Below are 27,943 nucleotides of genomic sequence, written 5' to 3'. Positions count from 1 at the left end.
TTGAAAACCGGCCGATTGGTCTGGCCAGCAAGGCGCCAAAATGACGCCATGCAACCATTTTCAGAGTGAGATGAGTTGATCTATATTCCCATTTGTTGTCGATGTAATTGGCCGTCGCACCAACAAAGGCATACCGATTTCCTATTGTTGTCCAAACATCGTGAATTAAACAAAATTTACCTTGATTTTCCTATCATACAATCATCAGTACAATGAAAATACAAAGCTTTTGAGAAAGTCAAAAATAAAACTTACCTGAAGGTTCTTGATCACCTGGCTGTGTAAGCCTGAAAACAGCTGGACAGACTTCTTAGAGGCCCAAGCTGTAGATTGAACGACCGCTCCGCGATTGACGGAATAGAAAGCGGCACGTAGGGCAGGGTCGTGGAATCAGATCCAGGGCAATGCATGTCGAACAATCCATATGACAAGGATGGTGTTCAATAAGTCAACGGAGAAGATAGGTCCACTGACAAAGGCGTCCAAGGTCGAGTCCTTCTTTTTGTCTGACTCGGGTTCATAGGCAGGTGGAAGTTTGAAGCCAGCTTTGATAGCTTTATGGCGCATCGTGCACACTGGGTGTTTCTCGTTCCCGTCGCGGTGCCCCCATAAGTTCCAGTACAAGGTCGGATGACGCAAGAATGTTTGATTACAGAAACGACACTTATAACTGCGTCCCTAGACATTAGCAAAACAGATAATATCATCAGGGCCAGCCATTTATGAAACAAAGATGGAAATAAATGAATACTTGACTTACTTTAGGAGGCTCAAAGAACGTCAGTAGTTCTCTCACACGAGCACTTCAAACATCCATGTAGCCCGGCTCGCTGGTCCCAACTATCTCAACATCGGATCCTTGGGACAACTCGACGTCTTCAGGTACCTCATAGGCCGCCTATAAAGGAAAAAGGAGGTTAGTAATCGTCTGTAGTGAGAGGCTAAAAGAAGATGGTTCACTTACATCTTTTGTTTTCTTGGTTGGTCAGGGTGATGGTGAGAAACCCTTTGAACTTCCTGAGGGTGATTTGGGTCGTTTGCTGGTTGATGAGCGAGACTAGGATATTAAGACAATTACCAAGAAGTAAGATACATTGTTAGTCTGTGGTGTGAAATACAAAGATTACCTTGCCTTTGCCAGTTGGTTTGGCAGCAGCTGAGGCTTGACTGCTCTTCTTCTTTGTGGGAACAGTAGGGGGTCAAGGTGAAGCAGAACGATTGGCGAGAGGACCAGTTGAACTTTGGTTGTCATCAGAAGGAAGTGTAAGAGTTGTACAAGAGTCTTTTGGCGTAGCCACAAAGCCTGGTGCTGGTCAAGAGGGGCTCGGTGGTCTGAGATTTCGACCACTTGATGCTTTTGGTACTTGAAGGCCAGCTACTTGAAGGCCAGAACTTTTTGACAAGATTTGGGATTGGGAGGGGGATTTGGTGATGGCCATGTTGAGATATGATTGGATGAATTGAATTGGATGAAAGAAAGTGGAGAATCGATTTGAAAGAAGGAAAGGAATGGTTGGGTCAGTTTCTAAGATACGATCAGAGCAACACCCAAACCCTGCCGCAGCGCGGCGGTTTTTGGGTCCACTGAGGCAGCGGGCCGATCAACCTCAGTTGTTATGGGATCGCGCCCCAGCGCAGTCGCAGGGAGCAAAAATCTCACTTCGCCAGCGGCGCGCGCGACTGAGTCGCAGCGCGCCGCAGACCCCCAAACGGGGGTGTTTTTCAGGTCAAAATGAAAAAAAGAAACATTTTTTTTGTAGTTTCATAAGGAGATTATATGACAATTTTTTTGTAGTCAAAGGAAAACAAGCGCACAGATTGGGATTTAATTGGTTTTTGAAGGTTCACATATTTAATTTTCAGTCGTCTATAATTGTAATTTCTTTCTTCTTCTTTTTGTCTACGCCCTCTAAGTATGAAGTAATATATTTTATGGCATTACCATAATCGCCTACTGGGTCAATGCCATCCTTTAACCATTCGCGTGAACACACCAACCTACTCATTGTAGCTGGTATTAGCCCTCCACGATCCTGTGTGCAGATATCGGCCGCGCTAGAGAAGACTCGCTCTGCCGGGCAACTTGTGCCTGAAACGGCCAAGTAGTCTCTTGCCAATTCGGCCAGTACTGGGAACACAACATGGTTCGACTGATAAAGTAATGAAGAAGTTAGTCAGAATGGATAAGAAATTAAAATTCGAAAAGGAAAATGTTTATAACTTACGTCCCACCAATCTAGTGCCGACTTAGTCTTGTCAAATTCGCGATGACCCAACAAATACGATTCCAATTCACCTTCACGTGCTGTTTGCGCCGGATTGGCGTTCCCTTTGGCTGTGAAATCGTCAAAGTCGTCGTGGTCCTCTTCACCTTGTGGTTGATCTGCAGGAGGTGGTGGTTGACTCGAACCTAAATGTTGTTTTTGGTAAGTCTCAAGGGCCGAAGAGAAAGCTTGATTAATGAGAGTAGCTCCACGGTCTTTGTGATCCGGATATGCCTTTTGAAAGAATGCGAGTCAATATCGAGGGTGCATGATCGTCGCCAACACCAGCGCGTCACATTCCAAAGCTTCGTCTAGGTATAAGTTGACCTGGTCTAGCATGACCCCTACCATGTCAATCAATGGTTTTGATTTGGTCTTATTGCGAGCGTCATTGAGCAACTTCTTGATTTGGTGATATTCGACTAGGACCATAGCACCCGAAGGAAAGTCGCCCTCAATGCGCTTGGTCCCAGTTGCAAAGATCTGTTAGACATACATGGGAAAGAATCAAGTCAGTCATAAACAAATATAAAGGTAATACGATAATTATTTGATAACATACCTCCAATATGTTGTTGAGTGCCTCGATTGCTTCCCACTCATCTTCATGTATTAATATACCTTTGAAATATTGGGTAGATTTGCGGTCGGTGGCCAGCATCTTGTTGACAATCTGTGATGATAGGCAATCACTGTATATAAGTATCTATCACATTTTCCATAATAAAAACAATATGTACCTCTTTTGCAGCACACATACGTGTTCGAGAATCGTATATGACATTCCAGCGAATGCCATATCCGGCGATAGGGGTCCGGTGATCCAAGCCTGCTTCCTTGCAGAGGCCCCTGAATTCTTGACGACGAGCATGAGACCCCGCTATTTTCTTGCTGACAGTGTTGACCTACATAACCATATATGTCAGTTACTTCACCTCTAGGCTGAGATAAAGTGATTGATATAACCTTTTGAACGGCGGTCGCAAATATATTACCAGGATGGTTTGCTAAGACCTTCGTGACTGTTGAGCAGAAGTCGTCATCGGGGAGTTCTGGACTTTGATCCGCTTCGTCCAGCGGCTCTTCTTCGTCGGAGTCAGCTGAATCAGCAGCTACGTTCACATCTTGATCGTTCAGCTGGAATGTTGGTATTGGAAGAGCTACATTGCCGTCAGTGGTTGGCTTTGAATGACCCGATTCGATGGATAACGCCTTCAACCCGGCTCTCACAACTAGAGCCAACTTGTGGCAATAGCATTGAGCGTGATTTTGGTGACTATCCCAATTCACAGGTTTGGAAATCGAATTCGCTGCAAACAGCACCTCCATCTCCATGGCCATGGTGTTGTTGTTCAAACCAGAGTCCGTGGTTTGGCCTAAAACGTAAGGATTACACACCCACAGTCAGCTTTGGAAACCTTTGCAAAGATAAGGAAAGAATACTTATCTTTTCGTGCAATTCATGACGCATTAGATACCTAGCCACCGGCCGAGCCAACAGTGTCCCATAATGATTCCAAGCAACCATTTTCAGGGTAAGCAAAACCCGACAATAGCGGAATTCAGCGTCGACATAACACGCTATTAATGCTATAAAGGCGAATCGATTTCCTCGGGTTGTCCACACGTCGTGGACCAACCAGATACGGCTGGTGTTAGCCTGGTTGATTGATTAGATGCAATCAATAGTTTGTACACATCTGAGATAGCAACATCAAACTACATACCTTGAGTTTTCGCAAAACTTCGGAATGAAGACTCTTATAGACCTTTTTAGCAGTTTGTGCTGCCCAAGTGGGGGATCGCATGTCGGCCGAAGGGTTGGCCAATTTAAACGCACTTCGAAGTATCGGGTCAGAAAACCTCATCCAAGGAAGCGCTTGTCTGATGATCCAGAGGACCAGCAGGATGTTGAGCATCTGCACAGTGAAGGTGGGTCGATCGAGGAATGCGTTCATAAACTGGCCACCGGGTGTCTTCATATTGGAAGCCTTCTGTGTTTGTTGATAAGTGGGTGGAAGTTTCATGCCCGATTTGATTGCCTTCTTACGCCCTTCACAAGGTCGACGCTCCTTATCGCCGTCACGATGAGCATAGAGATTGTCGTTCGATTTGATGCCACGAGTGTACCATTCGCCGCACCAAAGACAGGGGTAGTATCGCTTGAATGGGCCGGTCTATAGAGTGACAGCATAAAACAATATTAGTCAACTAAGCAATTGATTATTTGAACTAAGATTAAATAATTAACACACCTCGTTCTTGTAGTGCTGTGGGATTCCATAATACTTAAGAAGTTCCTTGACATCCTTTGTTGTCCCCGGACGACTTTCAACCACCTCATTGGAAGACGAGTCCTGGTCAACATCGACCACGTTAGGAACTGACCTGTCTTTGGTAGCCTACAAGATCAGCAAAGCAAAGCAAAGCAAAGTTCAAAATGAGATCTTTATACAATAACATCTGACTTAAGTAGTAAAATAACCGTGTACTTACTTTTGGGGTTTTTTTCTTTTTCTTCCTGATACTCGGTTCCGGTTCGTTATCTCCATCATCATCATGCACTCGCTTTCGAGCTGCTCCAGGGCGACTTGCAGTAGGTAACTCGTTGGTACTAGTAGGGGAGGTCGGGCGAGATGTGTTGGTATCTTCTCTGGTGACCCTACGTCGTGAATCCGACCCAGTCAGCACGAATCCAGGTGAAGGTTGTTGAGGGGACCGGGTTCGTAAAGTTCGTACTTCGCGAACAGGTGTGGAAGGTGGGACTCCAAGAGAATTCGATGATGATTGGGGGACAGATAAGTTGGACGGATTCATAGTGAAGATGATATTTGAGAGGGTATTCAAGGAAAGGAAATATGAAGAATTCTTGAAATGATATCGCGAGATAGGGATAGGCAAGATAGGAATATGAGAAATAAAGATTCGATCTGAAGGCAAGAAAAAATTTGAGAAAGAACTTGGATTAAGATAAGAAACTGAAGATGGGAAAAGGTCGAATTCGATGGCAACTAGTAGTGCCTGAGGCCGATTCGTCTGATCAGATTCCAACTCTTTGCTTTGATGATACTCCTCGAGTATCAGAGTAAATTGACTCGGATGGATGGAGGTCCCCTGCAGGAATGGCTGTCAACAAATCAAGCCATGGTCTTCTGAAAGAGTTGATGAAACTACTTACAGTCACCGGGAAGTTGCCCATCTTGGAAAATCCCAATCCGGATGGGGTTGATCGAAGTTGAACGAGGTAAAACGTGACTATAGTAGCCATCGGATGTGTCAGATGAGGATACTTATAGTATCAGCCAACTGGGCCCCTGGGTTCCCCCTGGGGTACCTACAATTGGACAGCGGCGGGTCGTACCGCAGGGAACCCCGGGGCCCGCCGTAGTTTTTGCCCCAGTGATACTTCACTGGACCGAGTCCGCGGCGGGACCCCCGCGCTGCCCCCGCGCTGCCTCAGTTTGCAGCGCGGGGGTTTGGGTGTTGATCAGAGATTTGATTGGTCAAATGGGACTTACCAAATCAACATATATACCAGCTTTCGGCAGTCGGATGGACCACAGGTGAGCCATTGAAGCCTCATCCAGGGGGGTTCCATTGGTTGAATCGAGCTAAGATGGTGTGAGGCGTTCTGTTTTGATCTGGTGAGATCAGCACAAGGGGTGGGGTGAGTGATACCCCTCCACCCTTGACTGTATCACTCCAATATATATTGGAGTACCCAAGACCCCGGCCCATTGCGTTTCGGTGGCTCCGCTATGGAAAACCCGGTGTAGAACTCCTACGCAGTGTAGCGTAGGCTGAGCCGGAGAGGGGACAAATTACCACTCGTGAGAGATGATAAAACTCAGGTGCTGTGAAGCTGCCCTCGTCCTTCGAAAATGATTTCGAAATTCAAAATGAGGCTTCTCTACTTTTCACTTCTTGTCTTTTTAAGGTTTCCCAAAAACCTAATTTACACCACACGGTTGGATGCGCAGCACTGAGCGGAGTCTAACACTATTACACACGACTCTACACAAGTTCGCAGTACAGAGATATGTAACTTCGAGCTTGAGTGTTGATTTTCACGAGGTTGTAACACACTGGTACAGGTCTGTGATGAAACTCTGACCCCGACTCGACCCGGACTCGACTTGGATCAAGAGGCGGGTTACTGATTGATTTTAAAGCTTTGACTGCTTTACGGTCTGTCGACTAGAATGCGACCAAACTCAGCATCCACCAATCTTCAAAAGAAAACACTACCAAACTACAACAATAACGCTTCTTTTGACTATTTCAAAACACAATAAAAGTAAGTCTTTTACTTTCTTCTTTTCCACACAATATCCCAATTCAACTTTAAATAATAAAAAAAGATAATGATTATTCTTCACGCTAACAACACTCTAACAATTTGTTTTATAGGACTTTCAATTAACACAGATACGATACCACAAGCACACACTTAGGTTGATTCTCTAAATCGAAACAGTACACTTTAATGAATCAACTTGATTTGTACACACACAACTATTCGGATACACAAAATCGGATCCAAATTTGGATCCAAATTTGGATGCTCCCCCCCTCTTTCCCTTTGAACAACGCTCCCTTTATACCTTTTGATTGCTCAATTTCAACTCATGACGCGTACTCAATCCTCAACCCCAAAGCATTTCCTCCGGCCGATCATTCCCAAAATTGTTTTACTGTTTTATCAATTCTGTAAGTGCCCTTTACTTCTTTCTTATTTGTTTTTTCTTTTTACTCGCTCATCTTCTAATATTACTTTATACTTCTTTTGCTTTAATTCATTCATCTTATAGTTATTCTCCTACCTGTTCGCTTCTCGGCCCTCTTATCTCAATCTTAACTGCCACCACTCTGAAATTAAGTTCCTATTTCAAGTCTTCAATAGACATCAGGCGCAATTTCCCAGTTTTTTGTTATTTCAAAATCTCGATATGGGGCTCGTTTTTCGCGATTTTCCGCAATTTACGTCTGTGATGGCACTTAATTACCACTTTGTAACGCGTTGCGCAGTTCGAACCACTAGCGAATGGGTTTCTTGTTGTCGAGCCTCAGATGGTTTGGGTGCGGCCCATCGCTTTCATCACCTCTGGAAACAAAATGTGCTGCACATCTTTTGATGATCTTGCATGCTTGTCAGCTTGATAAAAACGTTTTGTAAAAATTCGAAGGTCGTATTTCTAAACTTCAATTTTTCTTGCTATGCAAGGTGGTCTCACACGCAATTTGCCCCATAGACCCATTTGATAGTGGTCTATATTGCACGTCTCTCCTTCTGGGAGGCTTAGGTTCAGCTTTGTGACTTGAAAAACCGTCTCAAAGTTATGGGTTGGGAGGAACCTCTTAGGTTTTTGATCACGCTGGAACAGCGGAATAAAGAGCAAGGAAAGGTAAGACTTTGTTATTGCACATATATAAAGATAAAGAGAGAAAATAAGAGTCTTAGGCCTACCTGGAACAGCGGAATAAAGAGCAAGGAAAGGTGAAGAAAAGAGCACCTTTCCTGAGCTGTTCCAGTTAGCCTATATAGTGAAATAACACGTATAGATGTCACACAACAGACAAGTTGCTAAGCAGACTATTATGAAATGGAATTATGTAATATGATGTAATAATGAATTGAAATATGATCAGGTGATAGTCACGCAGGACTTGACAGGTCAAAGGAAAGTCACACAGGACTAAGTAGCAGACAGGACTTAGACATTTACACACAACTATCCCAACAGAACCTTGGTTGACCTTTTGATATTTGTGAAAGGGCCTGTAACAGGTATTTTTGGTATATATGCAGGCATATGTTTCCTCCCCGGTCCTTGCCGCCATCGCATGATAAAGCTACATCCTGGTGTGTATGGTTTCTCTGTTGGTGTCCTCTTATGTTAACCACGATTGTCGCCTGCTAACTTAACGCCATGTGTGTGTAGATATACAATTTTTATACTCCCTATAAATTCAATCCGGTAAGTGTGTCATGGTGTCATTTCTGGCTATGGATAGGTCTGACCTGACGTATGCTAAAAAAACATGCCTAATTCAGATTTACCAGCATGTCACAACCCAACTGGTCCCCGACATCCGGCCTGAACCTTTCGAGTGGATTGCCTACTCAGGTGAGGAAAACTTATGTACTTAACATCCTACGACACCTAGTTAACTATGTGCCCCCACAGTGCCCTGATGCCGCCTCCATGCCGACTCGAAGGTCTCCTCCCACCTGGGCGCCGTTACCCGCTCAACCCCAGCGCCCATTGGAACCAGGTCGCCTGCCCGAGACCGTCACCTTGGGTTCGCTGCAGTTCGAAAACCAGGGGCTTGGTCTGCGCCCCTTGACCCCTGTTAGTCGGTCCATAGGTCACTCTGATGTCACCACCTGCTAACAAGTCTGTGCACTGGTAATGCCAATAGGTCCTGGGTCAACCCAATCTATGAGGGTCTCAGCAAAGTGGTGTTGGCGAAAACGGCCCGGGCCGTTATCAACCACCAAGCCAGCAACAGGTCTTGGTAAGTGTGTTTATGTTTAGATACTTGCGTTTGATTGGGTCTGGTGTGATTGTTCCCCTCGAGGTGCCAAAGATGGCTCAGGGTGCGCCACCGGATGATCACACGGTCTTGCAGATGGGGTCTGGTGCTCCGTTCCCGAGCAGCGCGGTATGGGTACCTAATGGCGAGTTGTAAGTATTTTGGCCCTCTCTCCAAGAGTATGATGTGACGAGGGGACCTACTGATCACGTCTGACCTTGCCCTCAGGATTGATGGCCGGAGGACGTACACCCACGACATCTCCCACCCCCCCTGGAAGTCAAAGGACGACTACGACAGTATGATTGACTGGAGATACCCGCGAGTGATCTCTAACGACCGGATAGCCGTTTTGTTTAACGGTGTTTGCACTGCCGCCCTTAACCTCAACGGCCTCGACCATGTCTCCGACCCCCTGCCATGGTGCAGGGATGGCACCAATCCTGTACGTGAGGCTCTGGCTTCAGCAGAGTTCAACCTCCATGTCCTCCGAGAAGACAAGCTGTCCTTGTCTTCGGGTGCTGAGGACAATTGCCTTCAGCATCTGTTGCAAGATTCCGACAAGGAGGAACTAACCCCTGGCCACTCAGGTGAGTAACAACCGCGTTCTTTTGCTGGCCATCCCCCTGACTGACTATATGTTTGTCACAGTGGAACGTTTGGTCACCCATCACCAAACTCTCCGGGGGTCTGCGGCGCAACCGACAAATAAGTCGCCATCAACGCCTACGCCTTCTTCTGTGACAGCTTCTACGTCGGCCACTGAAAGGCCTCCCGGTGTCCGAGAGCTCATTTGCAAGAGTTCGCCGGTTAAGCATCGAGGGGACTTGGCTGATTTATCCGTCGCTCGTCGCCGCCTCAATACTGATCAGGACAAAGGTGATGAAGAGGTCGACGAGTTGGAGGACGATGGTGACACCTCATCTACTGGCCCTTTGCCAAAGACCCGCCTGGCCTCCAACACCTCGCTTCCCAAGGCACCAGCCAAAGGAAAAGCCGCCTGAATCAGCCGTGCCCGTGGAACACCAGAAATGCCTCTACTGGGCTCGGTAAATCCAGCAACCCCCGCCGGTGTATGTCGCTCTGTTTCCTTTCCTCAAAGGGCAACCAACCCCGTCATCATCACCCCCGCACCCTCACGACACCCCTTTCCCCGCCTCACATACCCTGGAGCTTCTATAACCACACGAAACGGTGCTCCAATGACTGCGACCTCTGCGACCACTCCTCACGCCCCCTCACAACCGGAGCGTCGGTTACCTAGCCCTACCATGACCCGGTCAACCAATCGAACCGATCACACGCGCCTGCCCACTCCCATCACGACTTCTAAAACCTCCCGTGACCTTCCTGAACCTGGCGGTCTCGGGGAAGCCTCCTCGCCAACCTCAAAGAAGTCGGATGGCAGAGGATCCTCCAATCGCATGCGATGGGGCGAGCCAGGCGATCTCGATACGCTCTGGCTGTCACACCTTGTCTCGTTTGACCCGTTCTCGGCGGGCAAGAAAGAGGCTCAGGAGAGATTCCGTGCCTGTTTGCACCACCTTAAGGCAAGTTTGATTCCACTTCCTCACTTGTATGTATTTGCCCTAACTAAACGGGATATTTGGCATATCCAGACTCATGCCAATACGATGGACCAATTCACAAATTTGTCTACCACGAAGTATACCTAGGCTCTCAAATCCCGCTTCGACACGCTGAAATCTTGGCTCAAACACGCCGAAGCGATGTCAGCCCGGGCCAGCGGAACCCAGGAGGTCGACAGCGAGTTGCGTGAATTAATTGCCTCTTTGGAGAAGGATGAAAAAGTAAGTACATTCGAAACTACTATCCTTTTCGTACCCAAAACTCATTCAAACACTTTGTTTGGTGGCCTTGCAGGATATGACCAGGCGGGCTGGAGATGCCAAAGCTGTCAAAGACGCTGCGGCCAGCGCCCTCGCAAGAGCTAATGACCTGCGTGATGTTCGAGCTGCCAGACCACGTTCGGCACCTCCTCGCGCTGGGCCCGTCAACGATGATGAGCCTGAGGGGGGTTCGGATGACAAGGCTCAAGCACCCCCTTGTACCTTTCGAGCTTTGCGTGACGGTATCCACAAAAAGCTCCAAAGCGATAGCAACTCGTCTCACATGGTCAATGTGACCATGAAGAGCCGTGAGGCTGCTGAACACGCAAACAAGCTCACCGCGGTGGCTCTTGAGCGCCACCAGGAGCAGGTGGCCGTGATGAACGCCCAACGTGAGCGGGAATTGGCTCAATCTGTGGCGAGATTGGAGCTGGACGCTCAAACCGCCCGCGACACAATTCAACTACGACGTGAAGAGCTTCAGGCGGCTGGAACTCGTCATGATCAGAAGGATCAATCAGTGACCAAAGACCTCTTTGGCCAAAGTGCAAGGGACCCTTTCCGGCATGGGTGCCATGCTCAAACAATTGCTTGGTGAGAGACTTACCCCGGCCCAAAATAACGCTTGACCTTTCCGAAAAAGTTAGTATTACCCTTTTTACTTCATTCAAAAGTATGTGTCTGACGACCTATACCTTCACCAACAGTTATCTACCTAACGTACTTCATCACTTTCTTTGATGAATGTTGCCTCCGTTTTATCTATGTCTCTTTTCCTGTTATGCTCTTGGCTTGAACCCTGCTGTTTTTGATCTCCTACTTCCAAACATTAAAATAACTTAGAACAATTGAGCCTGCAATTCAAAGTACCCAATGAAAATCTTCTTTGGTAGATCTGGCTATATCTACCTTGTTGCCCCCTCCATTCTGCTTGTCAACGTGCCCCTTTGATCTCCTAAGATCCAATGAGAGATAGGAAGTCAGACTATCTCCTCACCTTCATGACCACGCACCCCATCGTAAGCCTTCAGGTAAGACATTTGACCCTCTCATTAGGCACTGTCATTAGGCACTCGCATGTGGAGCGTGTTCCACGCTCGATTATCTTTACCCTCACGCGAAGAAGATCAAAAGGCCAGTCAAGTTTTGTTCAGAAGACACGAATATTGTCATTTCGCACACAAATCACCCAGTTTCACAAGTTCACACAAGCTAGCCCTAGGTAGGTACAATCGAGATTAAGAAAACAAGCAGGTATACAGAAACACGGTATGAGGGGCTCTTCGGACGGACGATGAAGACCCCATGTTCAGCGACCCCCTAAGTATGCCTCCAGGGTTGGAGGCGCTGCAACGCCGCCCAGCGGGCCACGACCGCAGCAGATCAACAAGTTCTTGATGATCACTGCCCCATGGTAGAAGATGTTAAGTTCATTCACGTAGAACCTCAAGTTGTCTGCGGATTGGGGAAACGGAAATCACCAAACATCCATTTGCACATAGAGGACCAGTTTTCGAAATGAACTTGCCCTTATACTGGGTCATGCAGAATATGTTTCGCGCCCGTCCAAATTTGTGTTCCACCGCGATGCAAACACTCGCCATCACCTGATTGAACCTTGCTTGGTCAGGACCAAGGTTGAGGCCTGGGTACGGGGTCAGCATGACAGCCAAGTTGCGATAACCTTGGTCTCCGTATAGCATCATTTGGCGGTCTTCAAATCCTTTGGCATCTTCTTCCAATACTTTGGTGAGCCCCGATAACCTCAAGATGGCTGTGTCGTGCCGAGAGCCTATGTACGCCTCGGTCAGATCCGCAGTGATGCCACTAGACAGCAGATAAACGCCCAAAATAGTCAGCCACAGGCATGACCGTACGTAAGTAACCGGAGCTGACGTACTCTGGTGTGACCACAGCCTGGAATTTCAGGCTGTGGACTCGTTTATGACCATTGTAGAAATAGCGTTGGTTATACTTTGGTCGGGCAATGCGCCACACCGTACCTGTCACGCCGTCAGACTGTGAGTCGAGTTGGCAGTGAAAACTTCCTTGAAAGGTAGTGAAAGTGCTTACCGTTGAGGAACCCAATACAGTTGTCCATTGGACAATCCTTCTCCTCGACCCAACTTGCGGCCATACCTTCCAACACATCCGGCGGATATCGACGAGCTGACCATTTTAACAAACTACCCCAGTTTTCGTATATCCACACTTGCACCCACCGACAGATCCGACCGATGATGGAAGTCTCGCGGCCGAAAGTTTGAGATAGGTCGAAGTAACGAGATGGTGTCGCCAAACGAGCCAAATATATGGCTAGGGCAGTACGACCGTCTTCCCGAGCTTGATTCTCCAGTACAATGCTTTCTGGAAATCCACCCCAGTGGTGGATTGCCAAGATCTCATCTGGATAGAAACGTGTGGTGAGTTGGCTGATGCGAGGGTGCCACGTCTCCACATTGACACAACGGGCCGACAGGTTGGGTAGAGGATCACCACCAAGGTGTTCGATGTAGGTCAAGTACTGTAGCCACTCGCGCAGTTCTTCCATCTGGTAGATATGCCACCAGATGATCATTAGCGTCAAATTAGCCAAAGCCAGAGAGCGAGTAGGTAGCCCGTTGGATTGAATGAGTAACGAATCGGGCTGCATGAGGGCGAGGTAGTGAAGGTGATAGTGGAATAATGGAAGCCGGCTGGAGAGGTTGATCGGAGGTATATATATAAAAGGATGAGTGAGAGAGCATATCACCTGCCCAAGGGTTGATATGTCCAACGACCAACCACGTCAGGCCGAAGTGTCAACGAATGGTACATCCCAAAGGCCATGGGGTTACATGGGGCAGCGAGTGACACTCTCTAGCTCTCTCGACTCTGTCACTCGAACTCTAGAAGTGACTGCTGATCGCAAAGGTTAAAACCACTCTAAAGTTGGATACCAGCGAAAAAAACTGGGAATCTGCGCCTGGACCTTAATATCTAGTCCCGGTTTTCAACTGCAACCTTCAACTCCCACATCAGTCTCTTATTGCTGGTACACCAGGGGGGTAAACCTACGGCAAGAAAACGGTTTTCAAAACCGTTTTCCTGCTGTCACGGTTTTAAACTATCTGTGTCGTTTCTGAGACGATCTCAGATGGGACCGCACGAACACGGTTTCCATCACCGTTTTTGGCGGTGCAAGCAAACTGCCTTGGTGACCGCTAAACACAGTCCCTGGAACGAGGCCTGCAGCGTTCCAGGAACGACTTTGGAAGATCCGTCAGCACCGCTCCCTCCGGTTCCCAAAGCCGTTCCTGGAACGTTCTGAGGGTACGGCGTGGAATTGGCCAAAAAGACAATCAAGCAGTGGGGCTAGAACACAGGCTCAAAAACAAGCAAAGGTCTTGGCCATGGCCACAGAGGCTTTCACCGCTACACCATGCAGACCACAATGTGATACTACCCTTTGTCATATAGGTTTGCTTCCAAATCATTAACCGATTTGTTCCTCAATACCTTCATTATGTAAATGATCAAGTTGCTGAGCTCCACCATTCCCAACAAATGCAAATCTACCACTCCAGTCCTCCACAGGTAACCAAACCTCAAATTGGACCTGGCTACTTTTCGAGGTATCAAAAAGGCCTCCTGATGATGATTTGCGTACAAGTTCATTTAATGGATCAGCAGGATGTTAAGTTTATCTCAACCAAACAAAGACAATTAAATCAGCCTCACCAGATCTACAGAACCTCGGTAAGTTGATGACCACCGCTCTGTATCCTACTGTTTTCGAATCTGGATCCGAAAAGTTACCAGGTCCTGTTATGTTTCGAAGAAATCAATATAGAGCCAAAGCAGCATCAGCTTCAAATAAATGACGCGTATAAATAATATATGGGTTGTGACTTCACCCTGCAGGTCTGAAACATGAAATCGATCGATTGAAAATCTGAGTATGTACATGTTTTTGCACGTGCTGCTTGTGAAGGACAATGCCTTTTTGCTGGCAGTGATTTGTTCAACAAATGGTGAATCAGATCGATTGTGACCTTATCTGTGGCACAATCAATCAGTGTGAGTTGTTTTTTAAAAGATAACTTTCATCCCTTGTGACCATTTTCATACGGTCACTGTTCATATATTGACAGTTCGACACCGATTGCAATCGGTGTCGAACAAACCGCTCCACCACCGCCTCAGCAGCCGTTCTCAAACGGTTGCTGACATGCAACTCGTTCCAGAAGCGGTGGTGGAACGGTGTGCGAATCGGTTTCGGCGAAACCGGTTCCACACCTTCCTGGGCGGTTCAGGTGACGAAACCTTTGAAATCGTCACAGGAACCGGCCGAGGCCGAGGACCATTACCCCCTGGTGTACATGTAAGTTCCTTTCCTTTATCAAATCTATTTGCCTCCACTCTTAACTACCCCACTGAATCTTTCTTTCTCATCCTATAGCTCCTCCTTTTTTTTTACTTTCAACTCTCGGCTCTGTTTTCAACTACACTTCTCAAAATCAATCCTTTCATCAATACCGATTTCAACCTATGTACTTCGATTTCGATCTTAAGGTCTGATCTTGATTTCTAACTAGGTTCTTTTATAGGTATGTAGTCTTCTTATCCTCACTCTCCCGCTCTTTTCTATTCGATTTCACTTACTGACTACTTTCTTCTTAATGCTACTACCTCTTACATCTCCTCAATCTCGACTATATTCATCTCCTTAGTTCCATTCTCTCCTCTTACTATTCTTCAACTCAATCGATCCAACTCATAATTCCCTCTCATATCTTTTATCTAATTTTAATTCAGTTCAACCCATGTAACTATGATATTCTTACTTTTAGAATATCATATACTTAAATTGTTGTTTAAGATGTTGTTACTTGGTTTCCATATTAACTTAAGATGAATAACGTGAAATTGATTATGTTTTAGGTTCTGATTGAAAGTTATGCCTTGCCTAAAAGCTTGAGAAGATTCCTAGCGAGTGATCTTGAGCATGAATCAAATGAGACTCTTTTTGTGTATAAATAGAAAAGGGTGAGGTGGGTTCTGATCACCACACCGGGTCTGGGGTTTCGGTGCGTAGCATCCGCTATGTAATGCGAGGGTTGTAGCGGACCCAAAAACCGCTCCGAAACCGCTCCGAAACCAATATTTGGAGCGGAGCGGTTCGGGTATTGTTGTGGGTTTAGAAAGAGAGTGAAAAGGGTTGAGGTTGTTTGTTGATTTGAAATGATTATCTCAACCTCAAGTTTATAAAAAGATAATGGAGATGGAGATGTGTTTGTGATGACCATAAGATTTGTTCTTTTAAAGTACATCTAGTCAACAGTAGGAATAGGATATTTGTTTCATAGCCTGGTCTGGTACAGTCTAACCCGCGCTAATGCATAATTTGGGGAGACTCACTTTCCTATGCAATTAGACGGGTTATGCTTTTTGACCTACACCCCCAAAATGCATAAAAATATGCATTTAGATTTTGGGGTGTATTGCATAGAATTATGCATTAGTACGGTTATTGTATTACCCCACCCATATGGGACAAGAGAGGGTGAAGGTGGGAAAACTTCAGTAAGAAAGTGTTTAATTTTGAGGACATTTGTTGTCTATTTAGTACGATATGTACAGAAAGAAACAAAAACAATTGTTTTCAAGAACATGCTTTATCAAGTACAATGTGTTACAAAAAACAGTCAACAAACAATAACTTTTGAGGACTTGTGCTTATTTGGTACGACATGTACAAAAAGAAAGAAATTGAAGTATTTTTGAAGGCTATCAATAATCAAGTGTTAGATATAGTCACACGTTGGAAGAAATCAGTTATTGCCACTTGTTTTTTGTTACCAAAAAACAGCTCGGACTCAAGCATCTCGGCATACTTCTGCAAAGAGTTGTCCAATTTGAGACCAGAAGCTGTACCAGTGCCCTCTATGTGAGCTAATTCCTTGTTTTCAGTAGCAGACATGATGAAAAAAGATGCAAATTGATCTAAGGGAGCCAAAGATCGTGTGAGGTGGGTGATATCACTTTGCTGATCATTCCAAAGCACAACTGCTGTTGCTTTTTGTCAGTATCACCACCACATCACTGGGTTTGACCTATGCAATACCGCTTCCAAGATATAATTTTTTTTGCTTTGACCCTATGCATCATGCAATATGCAATTAAAATCTTGTTTTGGCCCGCACCAGCGTGGTGGAGACCAAAACCTATGCATTTTGGCTGGATATGCATATGCGCGGGTATACAACAGCGCGGGTTAGACTGTATTGAAGGTCTCAAGGGGATTGAAGTCAGAGTATGTACATAGATGATCCAAGGGATTGAATTTGCAAGTGAGCTGGTGATCTTCTTTGGATTAAACAGGCCATTTTTTACTTGTGCTTCTACCATCTAAGGAGTCAGGAGTCTGGAGAGCTTTGATACTGGACTTCAATGCTAGCAATGGGATTGGTAGTGTTCTCATCATATAGACCAACTTGAGAACTTTGGCCAGATTTCACCCCGTGACCCGGCCTGACTTTTTACCCTCTTAAGGCCAGATTGAGTGCTCTGAATCCCGATCGGTACTGAGAGCAACGGAGTATTACCCGATCCTGAGCTTTGATACTGGACTTCAATGCTAGCAATGGGATTGGTAGTGTTCTCATCATATAGACCAACTTGAGAACTTTGGCCAGATTTCACCCCGTGACCCGGCCTGACTTTTTACCCTCTTAAGGCCAGATTGAGTGCTCTGAATCCCTTTGTGAAATAAATGTAATCATTTTTCACCTCGGAAAAATACATTATATTCGCAGTGTCAATCGGATACTATACTCGAAAGCAAGATATCTCTCGAGTCTCACATTCAAACCGATCAGAACCCACACGCCCCCCCAAAAAAGAAAAGGAAAAAGAATGCCAAAGATTCGTACAAATCGATCTAAACCACCACCCGAAGGATTTGAAGAAATCGAACCAATCTTAGATGAATATGCTCGTAAGATGAGAGATGGTAAGTCATGATGATAATGATGATGACTTGTTTGTTTTGATGAATTCATATCGATTTTATCTTTTTTGATTTATGATTAATTCTTATTGATCTTTTCAACTTTTTTTGAATCTTGATTCTTTTTTGGTAGCTGAAAGTGCAGATCATGAAGGAAAAAGAAAAAATGAATCAATTTGGCCAATTATGAGAATCAATCATATTAGAAGTCGTTATATTTATGATTTATATTATAAAAGAGAAGCTATTTCAACTGAATTATATGAATGGTTATTAGAAGAAAGTTATGCTGATGCAAAGTAAGTGAATTTTTCATCATCATCAGAGAAAGAGAAAGGGAGAAAGGGAGAAAGTTTCAATTTCAAACATCTTGGAACCAATCCAATGAAGATCAGACTCATCTTACCAAGTTTTTTTTTCATTTCTTTTTAGTTTGATAGCTAAATGGAAAAGAAGTGGATTTGAAGGTCTTTGTTGCGCTCGATGTGTTCAATCAAGGGTTCGTGGATTCTTTGGCTTCATAGGCAATCAGATCACCATAGCTGATATCATATTTACATGTCTTTATAGGATATGAACTATGCTGGATCAGTTTGTATTTGTCGAGTACCCAAGGCACAACTGAAGCCAGGTACCGTGGTAGAATGTATACATTGTGGTCAGTTCACAGGCTCGGTTCTCACTACAATTGACCATAGTCAAATCCGATCATCAATCCGTCAAGCTAATTGTAAAACCTATCTCAACAGGCTGTCGTGGATGCGCATCAGGAGACTGAAAGGGCACCAGGCATTATATCTGAATTGAGCTTTTTTTGTTGATGATGTAAATTGATGTATATAATCCAAGACAAGAAATATTTTTAAACGGTTCATCTAGCTTTTATCAAAAGTTTTGTTTTTTGTTTTCTTTCTTGATGATGATGAATTAGTGAGCTAGTTCACCTGGTTTGAGTGGTAACTTTGATCGAATGATCAGTTCTTCAGTTAAATAACGAGGTTGCAGTCCGATCCTAGGTAAAAGTTCACGATATCGATTTGGTGCATTGTTTCTTAAATTCTTGAGTGTTTTCATTCGATGCATAACAAGTTGAGTTAAATGGCGGCGAGAATGAACGTCACGAGTATTGGACCAGGCGTGCTTTAGTACAGCATGGATCCGATAAGTGGCGATAGCAGCTAACGATGAGAGAAAAGATCATCATTTGTGAGCCACTTGGACAGAGCAGGCTAGATTCATGAAAAGATCAAGATTCATACCTTGAACTTCTGCACAACCTGGGTCTAGCTTCTGTTCTTCATCAAGAGTTGGTTTTGGAGAGAAAGCTTTAATGATACGTGATTTGTTAACTTTATCAATCGCTTTAGAATCAGCATTCCTTAAATCTAGGATCCTAGTCAAAGCTTTCTGTTTCAAAGATTCTTCTGAAATACTTTTGTCTTGACGTTGTTGTTGAACAGATTCGAAATTAGTAACATCTAAGATTGATTTTTGACTACTAACTAAAGGTAAAGCTTTGAATAAAAGTTCTTTATGATCATCTGTTAAACCAAAGTTTAATAGATTTGGGATTTGATCGACTTGTTCACCTTCACCTAATTTACCTGACCAAACATCTTCATTTTTTAAAATTAATTGATTTAATTCACAATTTTCCCATGTAAGATAATCTTTTGGTTTGGAAGTTGAATAACCTAAGATCGGATCAGGTTTTTCTTTTTGCAAATTGATTTGTTTTTGTTCTTTTAAAGATTCATATGCTTTAGTTTTTTGTCGTTTGATTTCTTTTTTTTGTGATTTAGTTTTAACTAGATTGATGATTGATGTAGAAAAGTATGATGATTGGATTTGAATAGGATTATTGATGATGATAGGAGTTGTCCTTTGATTTGAGATTGCTTGAATGGGGGCTTCAAAAAGGGTCAAGTTGATGGTAAGCTAAAGCCGATCAAGATGAGATCTAGAGTTGAAAGAGAGACTAACTTGATCTTGTTGAAGTGCCACGTCGAATAAGTTGAGTCAATGAGGATGACGAAGACATGTTGATCAAGAAGTCAAGATGAGCTGAAGAGAAACACTCAATGACACCAAGACTCCAACCAACCAAAATGTTAAGATTCTCAATTATAAGCATACCCTCAACCTATACATAGACATACATACATAACTCACCCTAGCTACATAAGGCCCATAAGCTTCTTTACTTGACACATTTGGAAGATTTGTGACATGCAGAACAATTGAACTTGACATGGGTGCAATCTTGGGCTCAAAGTTAACCCAATGCTGCTCTTGGAGTCAAAGGCTGACATTCAACAAACATAATATGCAGCCCTGCTCCCTCCTAGAAATTAAAATCAGATACAGAAAGTTGATCAGTGATAACCTCCAGAGAAATCAATTCATATATATTCAATGCCTCCCAGTCCACTTGCATCGCCTTCTTTATAAGTTGGAGTATATTTGATGCCAATGATCTTGAATTGAAAGATATCACTTATTAGCTTCAAGGCTTTCCCTATAGTTAACATCTTTCAAAGAGAATTGATTTACATAATCAGCAGTGAGGATTTCTCATTTCACTCTTAGACACCTTCAAAAGTCAAACAGACTCTCAGCAGGTGGCTGAGCTGCTGACTGATGACGTATTCCATAGCAAGAAACTATACTCAACAATCTTGAGGACTTATACCACAGGCATAGCAAGGTTGTAGGTCACATGAGCTCACAAGATGTTTGTACACTTGAGTCTAGTAGTCAGAGCAAAGGTCACAAATATCTACAAGGTCAATTATTTTTGATCACTCCAAGTCAGAAGACTCTACAGGGGCTCAAAAAGACCTTCAACAAAATCGCCAGACCACACGAACACCTCACGTCAGGAGCACCATATGAAGCATTGTAAGGCAAATTTCCTTTAAATTACACATATTGCATTGCATACTTCTGTTACTCATCGCCTTGTACTTGTATGCCAAATGGATCCAGTCTTTGCCAGCGTCCACGATGAAAGTTTCTGAAGTCGAGGGACCCGCTACACCTTTCAAAACAGCTACTCAAAATTAAAATCAAAATGCATAAACTTTGCTTTTTGCACCATATTTTTTCTTCTTCTACGACAGTGTAGATCAAGGGGCTATATTGCTATAATTACATCTTACTCAACAAACTACATCCACTTCCAAAAAAAATCTTACTCATTTCGTGTATTGGTTTCATCATTATCAGATGTCGAACCAGCTTCGTTTGTGCGTCTACGAGTAATCAAATTATTTGAATCATTTTGACTGGCAGGATTGAGTGTTGTAGAAGCTTCCAAGTTAGTCCCAGAAGTAAATGTTGTTGATGTGTTTGTGTTGTCAGTAATCGTAGTGGTGGGAGTAGGTGCTGCATTCACAACTGCTTCTGGTACTTCAGTAGCTTGACGTTCAGTTTCGGCCCTCGCGTTCGCTTGTTCTCGTTGCTGCCGTAGAAAGATAAACGCGCTGTAATCCAGAACAGTCAGATCAGCAAGTCAAGACTCCCATTAGCGTCAATGAACAGAACTGTATATAGTAAAACAGTAAAAACACATACCCAACACCAAGACACAGGAAAAGGATACCAATCGTTTCAATGAAATCGTCACCACCCTCACCAGCCAAAAACAAATCATCATCATCCCCTTCTTCTGTCTGCAGTCTCTCTCGATCACGTGCATTCCTGGCCCATTCTACAGGATCATCATCCTGTTGCAATGCACGCTGAGCAGCAGTAACATCGAATGCAGCAGCTTCAGCATCTGACATTGGCATATCACCATTCGCAGTGCGTGGTGGTCCTCCATCTTGATTAGCTCCTGCAGGTGGTGCGATCCCAAACCATCTACTTGTAATCTCATCCCGTACCTTACGTAAAGACCACCAGCCAGATTTAGCCGCATCTTCATTCGAATACGTAAAGAGCGAAAGGTGTTTTGAATTGCCATGTACCACATAACCCCACAATGAACGAGCGTAAAGTTTGATTAATGACAGTGTGACTGGCAAAGAAGCCTCTGTATTAGTCTCGAGAGCTAAATCATAAAATCGTTTCGCCAAATGATAATCTTGTGAAACTCCGATCCCATTCTCGTGCATCCATCCTAAATTCCACATTGACATAGCACTCAAATGAGTATTTGTCGCAGTTTGATAACATGCAGCCGCTTTCTCGGGTTGTGGGATCCCAGATAATGAACCATAACCTGACAAATAATAATCACCCATCTTGACTAACGCATCAATGTTATCTTGTGCAGCCGATCGAGTCCAGTAGGTAAGAGCAAGACGATCGGTCGAATTACTAGAGTATTGTTCAATAGGTAATTGGATTCGACGTTTATGACGATCCAAAATATATGCCATATTATTCTGAGCCACTTCATATCCACGTTCAGCTGTCATCCAATAACCCAATAAAGCAGTAGCTTCATCTCCATCTGCCCATGCCTTTTCAGCTTTCCAATAAACTTCTTGAAACCAATCTCCTCGCTCGGCCACACGTTTATAAAATGCTACAGCTATCGGACATAAATCAGCACGTCCGATTTGTTCCGAATTGATCTCAGCTAGGTAAAAGTATGATTGAAAACTATCGCCATGTTTGATGGCTGAGTCGAAAAAAGACACGGCGCTGACGTAATCATCCACTCCTATAAAAATGAAATCATCGTCCGTGTAAGGAAAAGTCGAGATCACATGTGATTTTTTCGTCTGAAAACAAAAAGACTGACCCATATAGTATTTCCCAAGGTTGACATGTGCATCGGCAAGCTCTGCATTTGCGGCTGTCTGAAAGTAATCCACAGCCTTGTCAATGTCTTCCTGCACGCCCAATCCGTCCTGATACATGAGCCCCAACCCGTTGTGAGATTCTCTATCACCCTGAAATAATGCAAATGATAACAGAAGTTAATGATGAGATAGACATCAAGAAGATGCGTAGATAACTGACTTGAACTTCACCACGACTAAACCATAAGAACGCTTTAGCATTGTTACGCGGAACTCCTTCTCCTCTCAGGTAAAGTCGTCCTAAGAACCCAGCGGCCAATCCAGCAGCCATAGCTTGATGCTCATCAACCTTCAACTTCACATCTTTTGATGCGTCATAGGCTCCTATCACAGGTGTTTGCCAATGTCCTTGTGAATTCTGGAATGATTGACCGGTAGGAGAAGTAGCGGCTTCAGGATCCCTAGGCCATACTGTCCTTGCAATTCGATTGAACCACATTAGAGCTTTTCGAAAATTACGACCATTGGTCACTGCAAAATCTTTGATATCATCTCCAGCAGTTCCAAACCCGTAATAATAAATTCGACCAAGCCGAAACATAAACGTAGCGTCCCCTCTCTCAGCATGAAACTCTAAAAAATTCAAAAAGCAAATCATGAGCTAAGAAGCAAAACTCTGATGTAGTCAAGACTGAATAACTGACGATAGAATTCCAAAACGTCATTCCACTCTTGAACTGTGGCTGGATGTTGAGGTGAGTGTTGGTGTCGATTGGTACCAGTCGAAGCCACAGAAGCACCAGGTCCATAAACCCCACCGTCGCGATCAGATAGCCGAACCTTGAGAGGTGGCATATGATGACCACCGGGTGGGCCCGAATTGAACGTTTTCATAGCTGTTTGAGGATCAAATGATGAGTTGATTTTCAAATAAATAGGATCCCATCAAGGACAATTTTGACTCACCTTTAGTGGCCGCACTCTTGTAGAAGGGTAACGCATCACTACAGCTCTGTTTAGTGCCAATTCCAGTCCAATGACGATACCCTAGAGACATCTCTGCTGCATAATCACCGCCCAGCGCAGCAAAAGTGTAATACAAAAGTGCAGTACTCTGATCACCAGTATTGACCAGCTCATTTCCTAACGCGCCACCATAACCTGTTGCGTAAAGAAACGCCAGATTTGCCTGAGCAGTAGCATTTCCAGTAAGATCGGCAACCCATTTATAGGCTTGCATAGCTTTTGTAGCATTTCGCTTAATGAGACCAGGAGGAGTACCACCCCAGAGCCATAAATTACCTAACGCTAGACCAGCATCAGGATTTCCATGCTCATACGTAGCTCTCTCGAGAAGTTCAGCCGCTCGATAAGTAGCCTCTTCAGCATCTCTTTGACCTAAAACCTTGGCGCTACCATTCTTTCGACCACCTTTAGTAATCCGTTCTGATGTTCTTCCAAACTTATCAAAGATCCGTCGTGGAAGTAACAAAAAGTTGACTAATCCGTTTCTTTTTCTTTCAGATCTTGAATCATCTGTATCATCGGATGATGTTGAAGGTTTTTCTTGACGGACGAGCTTGATAAGGTAAGAGAATATACCACGGTTGAGCCATGAGGCCCGGTCCAGTAGAGGGGCGTAAGATGAAGGAGAAAGGAATGAAGCTGAGGGTTGAAGAGATATTCGAGGAGGAATAGGTGTTGAATGAGCCTGAACATGATTAAGTAGACGTTGAGCCCGATTGTATAACAAAACACCTGAAAAACAAATCATATAAATAAGTTAAGATGTATGGATTTCAAAAAAAAACACCAAAGTTGATCTTTGAGATTCGTACCTTCTGATGGTGGAGGTTTTAGTGATTGAGAAGGTAAAGAACCATCTACAGAATCTACAGAATTCTGAGCCTCTATAGGCGGAGTTGACAAATCGTCATTTTGTGTTGTAGTAGACGATGATTCTGTCGAAGGGGCCGAAGTTTCGAATTGCTCAGTAGCAAAGACCAAATATGTGAATCCAAAGGTAAATAGTAGGAAAAGAGTTCCAGAGACACAAAGCACTTGACACCGCATTGTCCACCTGTGCGGTTAAGATCTTGAGCCTTCCCAATTGAATGTCACAACCAATTGAGCTATAATAATGTGTTCGATGATAAAATGATTTTAAAGAGACTGAAGCCTTGAGTCAATTATCGGATTTCGATTGATGATAATGAGTTGAGAGAGGTTGAGGTTGTGGTTGAGGTGGTAGTTGGTGATCTTGAGAATGATTGATCGAACTGATTGACGTCGTTGTGCTGGATACCTGTACATTGCCATACTCAACACTGACATAAACTGCGTGGAAGGGTGACACGCCATTCATTCTCCTGTATACAAACCCATACTCGGGTCGAGTCACTCCAACAATCCACTTCACGGAGATACCACTTAAACAGACCCCGTCGCTAGTATGGGCAGTGATGAGTCTGTTTCATTCGCATTTTTGTCTTACACAGACGCTTCCTAAGCCTCCGTCCGGTGCTCTCACATAGTCTTGTATGAGGATCCTCCAGCCGTGTGGGATGAACCCGATGCGCCAGTGCCATCACCTTCAGGTGCCTTAGTAGAACGAACTGGAACACCCGGTCGCACCCAGTTCGATCAAAGGCATGAGGTGTTGATTTGAGTTTATTTCAAGTTCGAGATAAAAAATGTAGTCCATGGTACCGAGGAGCAAACCGAAGAGGTCAATGGATCTGAATCAAGGAAACGATCATTGTCGAATCACATCATCAGGAAAAATGAAAACAATTTCTTTGAAATGTCAACTTTCTTCGTATATCAAACCTGCTGAGCAAGGTCCAATGGCTCCTGTTTCCTTCTTATGATGCGCCAGTCAAATAGTGCTGAAAACATCAGCCACATCACCATCGGAAGCCAGTGTCAAGGTGTTGAGTTTGGCTGACAAATCTTGCAAGAAATGAATTCTACGAGCACCCATGGTGATGGGTTTGGGTGACGTCATTCTTGAAATTGGTAAACAGCTTCTTTTCTACTTTCTAGAATTCTACTTAACGATCAGTTCACTCTGTCCAATCAACCCTCTCTCACTTCACTTCTTCTTCACTCCCAATCATGGATCTGCCAGCATCAAGTAACGCATCCATAGCTGGAGACTTTGATATCCTTGACTTCGGTCAGTCTGTCTCATTCACCTTGCTGTTTTTAGACGCTCATAGACCTTCGTTTGTTTCTATCTAGCCATCGAGTGCTTGAATCACCTTCCGGGTCAATTTGAGGAGACAGTCCAACTACCTTCAGGCGCCTTACTAGAACCAATAGGGACTCCTGCTCGCACCGAGTTTGATAAATTGCATGAGGTGTTGATTCGGGTTTCCTTCAAGCTCGAGTTTGAGAAGCAAGTCAATGCTACCGAGGAAAAGACTGATGGGGTCAAGGATTCCAATTCCAAGGAGAAGAAGATTATCAATTCGAAAGACTTATCATCAGATGGAGAGGATCCATTCTTCAGGGCGTCACTTTATGGCAAGAGCTTCGACGACTTCAAGGATCTGTGTGTAGGCGTTAGCCTGAATATTCTTGAGAGACTGAGACCATTAGACCCGACCGACGAGTTCGAAGACTTGATATGGAAGGGCCGAGTGGGCAAAAAAGAGTTAACCCTTGACTCCTTCTCAGCCTTTGTTGAATTTGTCAATCGTATCTACCGATCAAACTGTAAGACTGGTGATGTGCTCATACGGAGCCCCAATGTAGCAGAAAAGAAAAAACAAGCCAACGCGGTAAGCCTTTTTGGTGTTTCTTTTTCATGTTTACTAATGTTTGAGATTGATGTATCTGATACTTTTACCAAATGGTCAAATGATAGAAAATCGATCAGATGCTTGAATTTGAGAAGACGATGGTGAGTTCTCACCTTTCGATTCGTTTTTTCTTCAAGATAAAACTGAATCTCTGCTCTATATGTCGTCTAGGCCGAGGAATAAATCACCCAAGACTTACAAAGCCGTTTTTGGAAGCTCGTCAGAGGCTTTCCCAAAGCTAACGTATTGACGGCACCATGGGATCCAAATTTTTACTATCAGCTCGCGCTGTTTTCGTCTAACACTTGGGCCATAGCCATTGTCAGTCAAATGCTTCTTGTTTCTCTGCCGAGTCTTGACTAATGTCATCTATTTAGATGAATGGAACTGCTACGCCGGACATGCCACCTGACTCAGTGGAATATCGCGAATATATGGCCGCATGTCGACGGCCTGACAGGTCTATACCTCCAAGTTCTTTACCCTATGAACGACGTTTTAAAAGACCTCGACCTCAAAACTTGGTGACCGATTTGGAAAAAGAGTCCAAAGATAACTGATCTCAAGAGCCGGCTCAACATCCGGGCAAACCTTAGATTGATCAATCATAAATGCCTCACACCATCATTCTTATCCTTAAAATGCCTATTGTGACGAGTCAGTCTTGTTCACATCGTGTAGTCAATCATATGTAAACATTATGCAAAATTTTGTGTTGTCAGAGTTATGTCAGTATGAAACATGGCTATCAAGGAGTTTGTTTCTAATCAATTTGAGTTTCTGCTGGTCAGGAATATATGCAAGTCATTGATGCCAGAGAACTACAGAAAAGTGAAAAATCACTCAGTAGAAACTCAAAGTGTGTGGCATTCTAAGTTTTGTAAGAAGGGGAGAAGGATTCTGGCTGTTGGGTCCTTATGAGCATCTGCTCAAAAGTCAAAGACGCAAAAAATTGCATCATCTTTATATACAACATCCCTAAAGGGGTTTTTGTCAATTAAGCCATATCTGTTGGAAAGATATCACAGAATCTTTTGCTCTGGTTTGAAGTGGACAGTGGTGTGATTCCAGAGCCTACTTTCTCTAATAAAACAATAATTCTAATTAAAACCAGAAGAAAGAGGAAAGTTTGCAGTGCAGCAGCCCAAACTGGTCTGGTGAGCATATCTAATGAATAATGGTAAATATAGTTAAAAAAATTCCTTAACAATCACCGCGTCCAAATCAGACCGTCTTGACGTCAAGACGGTCAAAAGGCCACAAATTATCAGAACTTTGTCAGAACTTTGTCACTCGACAAATGCCTTAGCAATTGCTGAGGAATACTTGATCGTGAAGCTCTCAAACTGAGGCTTGCTTGATCCTTAGGGCCTCAGTCCCAGACTCACTCTTGGCTGAGATGCTTGAATTCAAGAGTTCAACCTGTTCATTCACTTCTGAAAACGCTTTTGATCAGAATTTGCACATTGCCTATGTCCTCAAAAATATATTTGAATACCGATGAACAGGGAGGCGGTACAACGGTCTTCCTCGCGTTTCCTGATTGTCTACCCGGCTCTCGGTACCCAGCGTCTCGGGAAGTGATGCATAGAGAAAAGTCCAAACGTCTTGCAGCTCTGAGTCTGGGTCAGTCATCAAAGATCATCTCAAGATCAGTGCTTTCAGAAGTAAAATCAGATTGAACAAGGACAGAAACAATTCATTCGGATCCAGGTCTATCGAATGCATCAATGGATGGACA

At 44.2% G+C, this 27,943-nt stretch overlaps 5 protein-coding genes across 5 annotated transcripts; 3 read left to right on the top strand and 2 right to left on the bottom strand.

Moving 5' to 3' along the window:
• Positions 1–8,108: 8,108 nt before the first annotated feature.
• Positions 8,109–10,477, top strand: MELLADRAFT_94410 (uncharacterized protein; the record flags this gene model as incomplete). Its single annotated transcript, XM_007406609.1, has 9 exons — positions 8,109–8,144; positions 8,207–8,242; positions 8,320–8,392; positions 8,433–8,597; positions 8,713–8,783; positions 8,847–8,953; positions 9,030–9,391; positions 9,453–9,713; positions 9,831–10,477. The coding sequence occupies 9 exons, from the start codon at positions 8,109–8,111 to the stop codon at positions 10,475–10,477; spliced, it is 1,758 nt and encodes a 585-aa protein (XP_007406671.1).
• A 7,071-nt stretch (positions 10,478–17,548) lies between these two features.
• Positions 17,549–18,420, top strand: MELLADRAFT_33845 (uncharacterized protein; the record flags this gene model as incomplete). The annotated part of the gene is made up of 5 exons (XM_007406610.1): positions 17,549–17,645; positions 17,776–17,941; positions 18,075–18,141; positions 18,213–18,300; positions 18,392–18,420. 5 exons carry the CDS (start codon positions 17,549–17,551, stop codon positions 18,418–18,420), a joined length of 447 nt encoding a protein of 148 aa, XP_007406672.1.
• Positions 18,421–18,569: 149 nt separating this feature from the next.
• MELLADRAFT_103421 (uncharacterized protein) lies at positions 18,570–19,895 on the bottom strand (the record flags this gene model as incomplete). The annotated part of the gene is made up of 3 exons (XM_007406310.1): positions 18,570–18,820; positions 18,902–19,580; positions 19,815–19,895. The coding sequence occupies 3 exons, from the start codon at positions 19,893–19,895 to the stop codon at positions 18,570–18,572; spliced, it is 1,011 nt and encodes a 336-aa protein (XP_007406372.1).
• Positions 19,896–20,641: 746 nt separating this feature from the next.
• MELLADRAFT_115535 (uncharacterized protein) lies at positions 20,642–25,379 on the bottom strand (the record flags this gene model as incomplete). The annotated part of the gene is made up of 9 exons (XM_007406309.1): positions 20,642–21,127; positions 21,219–22,314; positions 22,396–22,546; positions 22,617–23,029; positions 23,101–23,292; positions 23,363–24,154; positions 24,235–24,476; positions 24,927–25,011; positions 25,307–25,379. 9 exons carry the CDS (start codon positions 25,377–25,379, stop codon positions 20,836–20,838), a joined length of 3,336 nt encoding a protein of 1,111 aa, XP_007406371.1.
• A 134-nt stretch (positions 25,380–25,513) lies between these two features.
• Positions 25,514–26,762, top strand: MELLADRAFT_94406 (uncharacterized protein; the record flags this gene model as incomplete). Its single annotated transcript, XM_007406611.1, has 5 exons — positions 25,514–25,574; positions 25,640–26,181; positions 26,268–26,303; positions 26,419–26,523; positions 26,580–26,762. 5 exons carry the CDS (start codon positions 25,514–25,516, stop codon positions 26,760–26,762), a joined length of 927 nt encoding a protein of 308 aa, XP_007406673.1.
• Between the last annotated feature and the right edge of the window lie 1,181 nt (positions 26,763–27,943).

The sequence above is a fragment of the Melampsora larici-populina genome (assembly GCF_000204055.1).
Source record: "Melampsora larici-populina 98AG31 unplaced genomic scaffold MELLAscaffold_6, whole genome shotgun sequence".
Classification (NCBI taxonomy): Eukaryota; Fungi; Basidiomycota; class Pucciniomycetes; order Pucciniales; family Melampsoraceae; genus Melampsora; species Melampsora laricis-populina.
This window is presented reverse-complemented; position numbering and strand designations above follow the sequence as displayed.